Raw genomic sequence first — 13,569 nt, forward strand, 5'->3', positions numbered from 1 at the left:
AGCAAAATTTTTATGTTCATAAATTATAAAGTCGTTCACAAAACAGTTTATTCTTGTTAGTATTATTCTAAGAGAATTTCACGTCTTTAATAAATTTATACATTTTTTTTAATGATTTTAAACTTTAAACTTTTATATGTTAAAGTATTATATAGGGTTCCACCACCATTTTCATCTTTTACTCTGTTTTCCTAATGTCCCAGTCGTTTATTCTTTCAATGTAGTATTTCTTTTCCTGCATAAACAATACTAGAAATTAGATTTTATATATATATATATATATATATATATATATATATATATATATATATATATATATATATATATATATATTGAGATCTATTCTCTAGATTAAACGGTAAAATCTACACATAAAATATTACTAATGCTCTGTAATATAATTAATCTCTTAAATAATAGACCTTCAAACGGATTCAAATGCTCAAATGGTACTATTTTTTTCTTCAAATCCATTGGATAAGTGGAGACTATTCAAAAGTTTGATATGAGATTGACATGAACTCGTGCATGTAACTTTAAACTATGGGACCTCTAATTTCGTCATTGTAGATGTAAGTGCGACGTTCAACAGTTTTCATAAATAATTATATATAGTGGAAAGTATTTCTACACAATTATTTATTTCGCGAGTCCAAAAAAATAACAAGAAACACTCCAAATAAATGTATGTCCACCAACAAAAATTTACGTGCATATTTTTCTCCGCAAAGATAATTAAGATGATTTAACGGTCCCTACTAAATAAAATCCGATAAGCATGCTTGTGTACCTATTTCTTTGCAAGTAGTAATGTTTTCTACAGTACTGATGTTCCTTTTAACCATGTAAACATGATTTTCATCACTAAGAATCACAATGTGATATATTTCCATATATTTAATTAAGAGTTTGGAGAATATGATGGTGTTCGGCAAAATTAACAGGTAGTGGGTAGCTTGTAGCTTGTAGCGTTTTGTTAAATGCTATATGAAGTAACATTTGGATTTGGAGCGTTTTGATTAAACTAAACGCTAGAAGCTCGTAGTGCCAAAAGAAGCTTTCTGTTTTAAATGAAGCGTTTTATAAAATGTTAGAAGCTAGAAACTCTCAAACGCTTCTATACGCTTCGTGCTGAACACACCCTACGTACTTGTATGTGCATTGTTGTTCCTTATTAAGGAACTATAATTTCACTACACTTTTTGTAAGGTCATTTGAGTTTGTTCAATTGTTGATATATATATATATATATATATTCTATCTTAATAAACAAAACTTTTTTTTTTACACATGCCTCTTTCATATTCATTTCAGCCAAAAGTGATTTTACCTTTATACCCTCCATGATTTTACTTAATATTTTGGAAATCATTAATGTTTATAACTTATTTCCGAAATTTAAGGATCCTTACCGTGTCTTTTCTCACTCACATCTCTTGCCCTTATTCACCATGAATCCCATAAAATAGCAAAATCTATAACAAATCGCAAAGGTAATCACTCTAAATCGGGAAGCATATCTTCTCCGAATTTGAATTGATTTCCCCCTCGTCTTTTCTCACTCACATCTCTTGCTACTCTGGAAGAAAATGTTGTGTATGTGGTAAATCGGCCTCCAACTCATACTAGGTAGGAGAATGTGGCACTGCCGATACAAGGCACCGATAATACGGCCTGCCTCCAACACAATATGTATTTTTTTAGTTCTTAGTGCATTAATCTATATGAGGTTGAACTTGGGTTTATGGTTTTTTGCTATTCGAAAACTTCATTATGTGCAGATATCGATTTTTACTTTTAATTGGAACCCTATACATCTTTTAAGGAGATACATGTTTTTTCTTCGTTAGTTTCTTGAATTTTAAATTGGTATTAGTTAAGCTCAATGTATTTCATGTTTTGTAATTTTGGGGTTTTAATCAAATTCTACTATATTTCATGTTTTGTTTCTGCAGGACTATCTTGATGTTAATTTCGGGTTATTGTTGAACACTATTATAATAGGTGTTTTGGATATGAAGTGATATTCACTTAGTAGCTCAAGATTCAAGAACATCTAACACCATCTTGAAAATGCTCATTCTTTCATTAATCGGCTTCATATCTTTAAGTTATTGTAAATTGGAACTTGTGGATCCATTGTTCTTGGAAATGAGAAACGAAAAGGAAGTTGCAATGATTTAAAAGTTTCCTTTTTACCTAACTGACTTTAACTGTTTAGCAAAAAAAAATCATGGTTAATTTTGGCTTCTTTTTCCTTTCTTGCAGATCTATCAATGCTAAAAACCTCCTTGCTGAGGTTTTTTTTAATGGGTTGCAAGGTAGGAAGTTACAAAAATTTGGGATAAAAATATTTTTATTTTCTAATTATTGGTGCTTATATACAATGCCAAATTAGCATGTCCTTATGAAGTTATAGTTTTCATATCAATTTTGGTTCTTCGGGAAAAGATTATCCAACTATATTTAGGTATGTTGTAATTTCTTGCTACATATGAAAGTAAGTTGCCATATCTTGCATTTGATTTGGGTTAAATGCATGAAATAAAAATTTATCTGTTCACTTTATGTGTGCTTTAGCTAAGAAAGATAAAAATCTTGCTTCTTTTTTTCTTTTTTACTTAATAGGAACAAAACTTGATCCAGACAGTCACCTTTTGACTTAATAGGGAAATGTTTTTTGCTTTTAACTTATTTTTTTTATTGAAGAGATACCCAACTCACACACAAACCACTTATTATTCAAGTTTCTAGGTTCAATCACATCTTATAAATCCAAAAGAAAAAAGAAAACAGAATGGCTAAATTTACACACCCTCAGAACAAATAAAATGTGATACATTTGTAATATTTTATGTTATTTAATATAACATAATGATATCATAAAATTAAAGGCATAATTGTGATGCTCCAACTTATTTTTATAGAAATTTTGCATTTCATGCTATTTTTCGTAGATATTTTGTTTTGTTGCAGTTTGTAATCAAAAGATAATGAAAGTAGAATGATATTATTGGAAAAAATATTCAAAGTTGATGTCTTCAAATGAGTACACGGTCACCTTTAAGTAAATAATGAAAGTGCGCTCTCTAGATAATTGTAATACACTTCACATCTATTTTACTTATAAACAAGGGTGAATATAATAACCAAAAAACCAAACCAAAACCGGAATAACCAATAACACCGAACTATAATGATAGAACAATTCGTAAAACCGATTGTTTGGATATTCAAATTTATATAATAATTTTAATTAATCAATATGAAAGTCCAAACAAAACTTATATTTTATTAATTTAATACATTTTTATAAATCTTTAACTTTTCATTAAGATTTTTAATTATAAATATTTTTTGTTTTTTTACCCGTGGTTTTCACGGGTTGTAACCTAGTATATATATATATATATATATATATATATATATATATATATATATATATATATATATATATATATATATATATGATGAAATCGAGAACACAAAAAATATTGAGAATACGAGAACTGTTCTGAACCAATCAATATATAATGGTATAAATAAAATTTTACATTATAATTAAATATGAAAAATCAAGGCTAATTAATTGATTCCTAAATTTTAGGATTATGAATTAGTTACCTAAAGTAATAATGTTAGTTGATTTTTTGTTCCAGCAAAACTAGGAATGCGTCGACTTATTTTATTAATGTAATAGAAATTAAGAAAACCCTTGTCTTGCAATATTGTTGTTTATTTTTTTTATGATACATGAATATACTAATAATTTGAAAATTAATAATTTAATAATTGTTCATATATATTTATTTCGACCATCATTATGTTCAAATATGAACACAGTGATAACTTTAAATAATTAAACATAACTTACAAATAAAAAAACCAATAAAATATCACAAATAAATGAAAAGCGAATTACATTAATAATTAGAATACACCTTTATTCATAAAGGAATAACATAAAAAAGAAAAAAAAATGTAATATATTAATTTGCTATTTTCCTATAATTATGAAAAAAAGTAGAATGCAATAATTTACTTTTATTATAATCATAAATGAAGAAGTGGTATCATTTCCAGGTAGTGTTTTCTTTCATATTCGTATTCTAACATCAAATTTAAAATTATGATCTTCAAAATTTTGATCTTGATTTTCTATGGACATTTGTAAATTCAAAATAAATATCAATACCATTAACTAAATCAACAAAATTTGGAAAAATTAGATTACATTAACATGAATGGAACATACCTCTAATCATTAATGAAAAATAAGCGTCTAATCATATAAAAATACACATGAATAAAATAAATATAACATCTAAATGCTTACGCTTGTAGTTATATTTGTAAAAGAATATACACATATCGAGTAAAATTTACAAAAAGCAATGAAAAGTTAAAAAATACTACTATAAACTAAAATTAATGATCATGTAATCATAACTTAATAAAATTTTCATTTGTCTATTGTAAACACAATTTTGGTCATGTATCAGTTCTTATGATCATGTAAACATAATTATGGTCTTTGAAAGATCAATAATCATAAATAGATATGAAGGCTCACTTACAAATACAAAATAACAACAATTAATAAAAAGGCTCATTTAAACTATGTTATTAGTCATTGTAGAAAAGAAAAATAGCAATGATTAATACAAAAGACTCTTAAACCAAAATAGAAACAATTCAACAGTAAACTTGCATCATAAAGGGAATTGTACGACGTAAACAATAACTTAGTAATCACAAATGACCTATGTTCTAAGTGACCTATGTCCACGGGTAAGAGGGGAATATTCTTTATTTACAGAGTTGTCAAACAAAGGTTACAAGTACAACTCAACAGAGATTCGACCTACTCACTAAGTATAAAAAAGACACTTCAAATGACTTAGTAGACATCCTTATTTATAATGAAGAGATCCAACCTAAAACCATAATAAGCCAAGTCCATTGGCCCATAGGCCTATGCATGGTGTCAACAATCACAATCCGTCATGCATAAACTTCTGAAACATTCATCCTAGTGGCACATCATAATGGCACTTCATGATCTATAGTGCAGATTATGATGCAAGAGTGGCACATCAAGATCTATAGTGGCACATCTTGATGCAAGAGTGACACATCAAGATCACCATGATACATCAACTATTATGATGGCACAACATGTAATAATCCTTGAGCATCATCAACTTCTGATCATCCTTGGACAATCTTTGGCACAACTATTACATCCAGGAACACAAGTGGCACACCTTGCACCAAGATGTCATATATTATGCAAGGAATGTCACACCTTATCCAAGGGTGATAGATTTCCTCCAAGATGGCACACCTACCTCCAACTTAGCACTCCTTTTTTACAAATGGCACACTTGCATCTCAAGGTGGTACACCTTTCTTCTAAGTAGCACACCTTTTCTCCAAAGTGGCACATCCAAGCATAGGATGACACATCTAGATCATAGATAACACATCCATGCACTAGGATGCTCTATTCCACTCTCATGTACTCCATACCCCATTTTAAATACCCTTTCTTTTGTTAGATGATCCGTTCCTTTGTCACATTATCCATGAACACTAAGTGCTCAGTTGAGTTCTAAGTGCTTAATTGACCTCAAATGCTCAATATGTATGCTCCAAATGTTCAAGTCACACTTTATAATTTCCACCTTGACTTGAAAATCATCTGAATGAGACCGATCACCAATAATATTTGGCACAAAATTTTTGAATGCATAACCTTTCATAGAACATGATAGGGTTCTCCACAATTAAAATAAGGCTCTAAACGAGACAAATCAATCTTCTTATCTTTGGATCACTTTCGTGGTCCGAGTCTATCTATCCAACCAAGTCCATATGTCGTGCATTGACACCATAGGCTAGACAAACATCAAACGTTCCCTTCAAGTGTTGTACTATCCATTTGACCACTTCCCAATGAGCTTTCCCTTGATTTCCTCGAACCGTCAAAGAAGTACCAATAAGTTTGGACCAATCACAATCGGAGGAAGGAGTCATCACAAAAAGGGGGGAGGTACCAATGGTACCTCCAAAATACCATTCATTCAACAAGCGGGTCAAGTGGGTTCAAACATTTGTTCTTCTTCGGCGGATTGGTAGAACCACTTCCTCTCTCTCTCTCTCTAGCTTGTTTTTTGTTTTTTTTGTTTTTTTTGTTTTTTTTAATATATATTAGTTAGTTGTACCTCATGCTTTAAAACTTGTACCAAATTATGTTTGTATGTTTTAATTACTTTATGAATTAGTTTTGTATGTTTTTAATGTTTTTGTTAATTAATTTTGAATGATTTTAATTAGTATGTATTTATTTTAAAATTAAAAATTGAGTGGGTTGAGTAAGTTGGGAAAGATAGAATTCTCAAGTATTGTGGGTTGAGAAAGATGGAAAAGAGATGAGAGAAAAATTGATATGACGTTGATGTGGTAGTAAATTGAGTGAGTTAGGAGGGAAGTACTCCCTCCTCTTTAAGAAATAAATCAAACCCACAAATATTGTACTTACCTTTTGTCAAAAGAACGCATTTCCCACAAATTTAGTTGATATGCTCACATGTATCATGGTTATTTTATTAAAATCCGAAAACGATGATGATTTGATGATACAACTCCTCCAAATACGATCATTTTAAGGAAATTGAGTAATCTAACCCTTATAAATGATACAACTCCTCTAAATACAATCATTTTAAGTAACCATATTGTCCGGAACACATTGTTCCGTAGAGGTCTCCGAAATTCTAGAGTATGATTCTGGAATACGTTTTAATATTTTTTTTTTGTTATTTGCTTTTTCGTGTAACATGTGATTCTTTTTTATTATAAGTTTTGGTTTATATAATGTATAAGCTTTGCTTTTATAAAATGCATAAATTTTGGTTTTATAAAATGTAAAACGCAATTAAAATAAAAAAAACAAGTAATAAATACATAAACTAAAGGAATGTGTATTTAAGCGATATTAAAAATACAATGTTCAAATAATATTTGACCTTGTACCCCAAAAAATTCCCGCCAGTCATTTTCAATAAACCATAGCCCATGGATCGGTTTTACACATTATAAAAATCGATTTCCTGGTGATCAACGCCTCTAGGAACCAACACAAAAGCCCCCACAATCCCCTCTGCTGTCAATATGTTGTGGTACACCTGGGGCCTTTTCGAGGGTCGTGTTGAAGCTCTCATGTGGGATTGAATCAGTTGGTTCGGTACCCCAGTAGTTGACACCCATTAGCAGTTTGTAGATGCGGGCTCTCATACTTATAAAACAATCCTCATTTTCTGAACAGTAGCCGCCCTTCCAATGACTATCGTATATAGTCATTTTGAATGTCTTCAAATCTAAATCACCCAAAAAACAATGAGCATATGGTATATTGATTGAGATGTAAAGCTACAAAAAATGTTAGAAATATACATACTCAGGTAATGTAATCCAAACAAAAATATACCATATCATAGTCTGCTAAAACTAGGTAAACAGATTCGTCAGCCATGTCACCCGGTCAAATGTATCAGTGTTGGAAGCTGATGACACAACCGTTCACCAAGCATCATCCGCTTTACGCTCTTGCGACGATGAGATCTACATCATGATGTGCTGCTAATTTTTTTTTGTAGTAAAGTATATATTGTTATTAGAAGCACAATATATAATGAGTACATAATTATATTACTTATATCACATGACCACCATCCTCCATGACTATCCACATATAACCGTTTCCAAAACTCAATCGTAGCCAACCGATCAAATAACTATGACCAAACACAATGAACCATCCCGTTTTTATATACAATGTGTATAGTAGGTTCTAAAAGATTGTCCAACGATGCTGGTTGTTACCGTGTAACATTTTTCCTCTTTATTTGTATCTATAAGGACTTATATCGTATGTACATAACTTTTTGGCGCTTATAACACCTAAGAGGTGCTAGCGACGATGTTTTGTATTCATCCTGCGTAATCTCTTTTACATTCGACGATTGAATACATGGAGACAGCTGTTCAGGACCGTCATTCAGGTTGTCTGGGTGTATCTAACCCATAAGTCATCATCATTGTAGTATGTGGTACGAGCATCTGGCACAACGAGTGCCTATACAGTTCAATAATATTTACTTGTAAACGATGCAAAAACATAAGGACCCATAATGGTAAAATAATTAACAATGTATTTCCACCCCCTTCGAGGTACCAACATCATCTTCGGGAGTCTTATTGATAAGTTTTAGAACCATGGCTAAAGTAGCGTCATGCTCTGCTAAACGCTTATCTGTGACCTTAACTACTTGCGCCATTCACTAAGCTCCTTTTGCAAGTGACAAATCTTGTTTTGCAAGTTATTAATAATTCGGTCCTTGTGAGTTGATGGTTCGACAGTCAACAATGATGGTGGTGCCGGATGAGATGGATCATCTATCAGTGCCTTCTTTTCTCGAGGCTCATGGGTAGGGAAGTTTTTGGGTGATGGTGTTAGGGAAGGTGCCATGTGAACTTCTGTGTTGGGAAAATCAAGGGGATCGATCCACATGCAACTAGCTATCCACCATTCAATATGACTCTCAGCTTCTGTGGGCTCCAATTTCTATATAAGTTTATATATTGCTAATAAAATTATAAAATAATAAATAAACATAACTTATACATAAAAAATAAAGTCTAAAAATATGTAAGTAACCATAAGTCGTCGATTTTTAGAAACCCGCTACATTGAGGGTTTTGTAAAGGCCTCAGTTTCGACCATGAAATAACCCGATGGATCACATTATGTTGTCGGGTACCAAACAAACTACTCATAGGAAAAGTCTTGAGAATCCGTATCTAAAATAATCATTTATTAGAATGTTAGTAAACACAATAAATAGTAATAATAATAAACTGTTCATGTACTTACCTTAAAAGTGTATAAAAGCCGTTTATGGTGTATGCCATTTTTTAGGTTGTTTCTCTTTCTGTTCAACTAGATGTAGATGCTTGTCAACCTTATTGAATACCATAATTAGCTGTGAGTACAATTGATCCCAAATTATCACCCCCTATGGATATCTGCGACATAAAAATTTCCCTATTAAAATTGTAAAAAAATAGGAAAAAATATTAGTAATAACATAATTAATTATAATATGTAATTATATAATAACGACATGATACCTATTGAATTCATCAAGGTTGGATAGCAAAGAGAAATACTCCTTTGACACATACTGTTTTTTTCAACCGACCGTTGAAACCCTTCTCTAACAGGTAGATGAGATATACACGAACCACATCCTCATCCGATAATTTATTAAGTGAATTTTCAAACACCTTAATCACATCTTCTAATTTCACTGAGACTTGCAACCATAGGAAAGAAACGAGAATGGAAGGCGGTGTCGAAACAGAAGTAGGAAAATAGTTACCAAATTGGAAGCTCGTGATAAGACAAAATTCTTTCTTCCTGAAAGACAGCTCGTAACCACTAATCTCAAAAACCATTTCATCTATTTTGCTTCGGGGGTCCATGATAAATTCGTGGAAAAAGACATAAGGTAGAAGCAAATGATCCCCATCAACATTAGGAATGTCTAACCACCTCCCAAAACATGAATTCCGGAGCATATGCACGCATTCCGGTCTGTCTTTGAATGCCTCAAGAATTTGCCCACTGATTTTGGATTTACATGACCGTGTAACGAATACATAAAAAACCTGTCGTGCTGCCCAAATAAAAAATGTGTTAACACTTCATGCCGGAACGAAAACTGACCAATATTTTAGACCAGTTCAGGAATAGTTCATCGTGTTCCAGAGTTATCCCATACCAGATCAATTAGTTTTTAAGTAGCAGAGCACTACATTTTGATCTAAAGTAGCAGTACCGAAGCATATAAACTAGTTTTGGGTTGGTCAATGACTTATTAAATTAACACTCGGAACGGTTTCAGTTCATTTCCAGATGTGTTCTACGCATTCCGAGTTGGTAGTTCTTGGTGAATAATCATGGTATACAAACAAACAAAGTAGGTTTTTGAAGTGACGAACATATACCCGTAAAATAACCGGGTCGTAATGGTCGTCTTCCATGTCAGAGTTGTGTGTCGGAGGTTGAAATCGGAATCAGATTCGCATGCCGGAATCGATTCAGAATGTCGGAACAAGATCAAGAATGAAGTCGAGGGTTCGGATTATTCAAATTATATTCCGGATTTTGAAATTAAAATCCTAGGTCCGAATCACGTACGGATAATCCAGAATGCGCAATCCGGAGGCATAGAAATGGGCGACACATCCGAAAATGAGTCCGGAATGGTCGATTTCGGAGTATATGGTTATTTTGAAGAAAAAAAAAAGTGAGATTTAAAAAAAACACCAAAAAAAAAGGTTAGATTAGTCAATTTCCCATCATTTTAGGAATAACTCTTTAACAAAGCTTTATGAAAGAATATCTATGTATTATTGTATAATGACACATAGTGTTCAAGAAAGAAAATAAAAACTTTAATGCAATGGCAAAACATCCATTTTATTCTTTAATTTATATTAGAAAATAAGTAAACATAAGTTAGATATGCATGGCCAAATTCAATTTCTTATCAATTACTATTTTAATAGGTTGTTCAAACAGACAAATAATCTATAATTTAACGTTCTTCTCTTGCCTACACACCCAAAAATAGATATTAAAAATCAAAATATTCAATTAAAAAGCAATTCATTGAATATATTTAATAAATAGTTAGCTGTAAATTTAAGAAAAGTTATGCTCTACCACAAATATCATTATATTGTCATGATCGTTTATGAGTAATAAACACATTTAATAAAACAAATATTCTAAAAAATGAGCTTATTTATAAGCCATAAATAAGCTTACCCAATCACCCTTTAGTAACATAAAATAAAATTTATCATATTCTTATTATAGATCTCCCGCTCTGTAATAATTCTCTTACTTATCATTAGAAATATGTTTTTCTTTTGAATATCCTGTGAAATAATCTATACATTCTTCATTATTAAATTATAATTTTTTTTAAAATTATAAGTTAATTGATAAATTCAATTTCTCGAACATATTATCCAGAAAGAAAAAAGAGGAAAATCCGACATGTTCTTTTCCCAAATAAAAAGCCAACATTCAAGTTATCGTACAACCCGTCATTGCACACACAAACACGTGAGAGTTACTTGAGACAACCATTACTCCATATCTAACAGCGCTGATTCTCTGTAACAAAATCCCTTTCTTCATCGTCACCCAAATCTTCCACTACCAATTCTCCAATTCCATGTAATATTTTTCCCCATTTTTTTTCTGGGTTTTGCAATAGAAATTACATGTCTGTTTGCTGTGGAGTTGAGTGTTTTTTTGCTTTAGGCTGTCTTCGATGGGCATGGAAGCGGTGTACTTACGTCGGCGGCGACGACAGTGCCACTTGGCCACCAGCCACCGTCGAGGAATTCGAATCCGTCCCACACCTATGCCGCGTCATCCTCGCTGTATACGAAGAAGATCTCCACCACCCAAAATGCCCTCCACTTGGTGGATACCGTTTAAACCCCGATTACGTTGTCAAGCGTGTTACTTACCAGGAAACACTCGGCCACGCGCCTCCGCACTTGATTTATCTCGACCACGATCGTCGTGAAATCGTATTAGCAATTAGAGGGTTGAATTTGAAGAAAGAGAGCGATTACAAACTGTTACTCAACAATCGATTAGGGATGCAGATGTTCGATGGTGGATATGTGCATCATGGGTTGTTACAATCGGCGATTTGGTTGTTGAATCAGGAGTCTGAGAATCTGAAACGATTGTGGATTGAGAACGGGTCATGTTACAAGATGATATTTGTGGGTCATTCACTTGGGTCAGGGGTAGCGGCATTGATGACAGTGATAGTCGTGAATCATAGGGATATGCTCGGCGGGATACCAAGGGAGTTGGTGCGGTGTTATGCTCTTGCTCCGGCGAGATCTATGTCGCTTAATTTGGCCGTGAAATACGCCGATGTTATCTACTCAGTTGTTTTACAGGTGCGATTTTTACTGAAATTTGTTTTCGCCTATTTTGAATCGAATTTGATTTACTAACCGCTGGTTATGTTTGTTTAGGATGATTTTTTACCAAGAACAGCGACACCATTGGAAGATATCTTCAAGTCGATCTTCTGGTAAGTTGTAAAACCTTGATTTTGGTTTATGGTTGATGATGATGATCGTAATGTTGATCCATGTTTTTTCTTTTATGATTTCAACAGTTTGCCATGTTTAATCTTTATGGTTTGCTTGAGGGATACATTCATACCAGAAGGTAGGAAGTTAAGAGATCCAAGAAGATTATATGCTCCAGGAAGAATGTACCACATTGTTGAAAGAAAGTTTTGCAGGTTTAACACTTTTCTATTTCATTACTTCTACGATCTTCTATCCTTGAATTGTTGTAGTAAATCAGTTAATAGTTTCATCCCTTTCAAATTCATGGCATCTTTACATGTTTTCGATTTGTAAACAGATGTGGTAGATACCCTCCAGAGGTTAGAACTGCAATTCCTGTTGATGGAAGATTTGAACATATTGTTTTATCATCACATGCTACATCTGATCATGCCATCATCTGGATTCTAAGAGAAGCAGAGAAGGCTGTGCAAGTAAGTGAAAAGAAAAGACCAAATTACCCTCATGTTATTATCTTTATGCTTTTAAGTTAGAGGGCTATTTATGTCATTTGAAAAAATGCAGCTAATGAAGGAAAACAAAAACAGTTCAGAAAGCATTACAACAGCACCAAAGGTACAAAAATTCAGTAGGCTGCAATCAATTGAAGAGGAGCATAAAGATGCATTAGAAAGAGCAGTGAGCCTCAACATACCACATGCTGTCAAGACCACTGATGATGTGGCGGATAACGAGGACCGAGTGTCCACGTCAGCAGTTAGTGAAGAACATCAAGAAGGAGAAGCTGCTGATGAGTTGGCATCGAAGCAGAAAGATGATGTGGAGCGAAGTCCTAATTGGCATGATTTGGTTGAGAGACTGTTTGAAAGGACAAAATCAGGCAAGCTTGTAAAAAAAGAAGACGTAAATGCCCCCGATTCACATTGATATCGTTGGCTAATTTGAGTTTCTTCTCCGGTGTGTTGTGTGTTTTTTTTGTATATTTTTAAACAATTTTATTGAATGGTTTTTTTGGTGGTAGGGTTTGTTTTTAGCCTAGGAGGTAAAATATACAACACAAATATCAGATATAAATGAAGTTGTAAGTAATTTGGAATTTACATGAGCACCATATGGATATGCTTTTTCTTTCAAAAGAATATCAATAACTTTTGAAGTAACCTTTATTTGTTGGCTGAATATTAAATGTTAGCAACTTCCCATGCAACGTTGTTACAGACCCTCACTTTTGGCCACGAGAGTTAGAAGATGCAAATGAAGAAACGACATCTTTAGGGAAATATTTTGGGAGCTATTGAGTTATCAACGAAAATATGGGCGACTTAGCATTAGAATTTATCTTGTTTAGAAGAGATAATGACTTAA

The 13,569-nt window shown here is 32.6% G+C and overlaps 1 protein-coding gene across 1 annotated transcript; it reads left to right on the plus strand.

Annotated features, from left to right (window-relative positions):
• Positions 1–11,176: 11,176 nt before the first annotated feature.
• LOC145036677 (uncharacterized) lies at positions 11,177–13,304 on the plus strand. Its single transcript, XM_078985144.1, has 5 exons — positions 11,177–12,063; positions 12,142–12,200; positions 12,288–12,416; positions 12,542–12,677; positions 12,769–13,304. Exons 1-5 carry the CDS (start codon positions 11,365–11,367, stop codon positions 13,129–13,131), a joined length of 1,386 nt encoding a protein of 461 aa, XP_078841270.1. The 5' UTR covers positions 11,177–11,364; the 3' UTR covers positions 13,132–13,304.
• Positions 13,305–13,569: the final 265 nt, after the last annotated feature.

Source organism: Lactuca saligna, chromosome 3, assembly GCF_052625555.1.
Source record: "Lactuca saligna cultivar CGN05327 chromosome 3, ASM5262555v1, whole genome shotgun sequence".
In the NCBI taxonomy this organism is placed as follows: domain Eukaryota; kingdom Viridiplantae; phylum Streptophyta; class Magnoliopsida; order Asterales; family Asteraceae; genus Lactuca; species Lactuca saligna.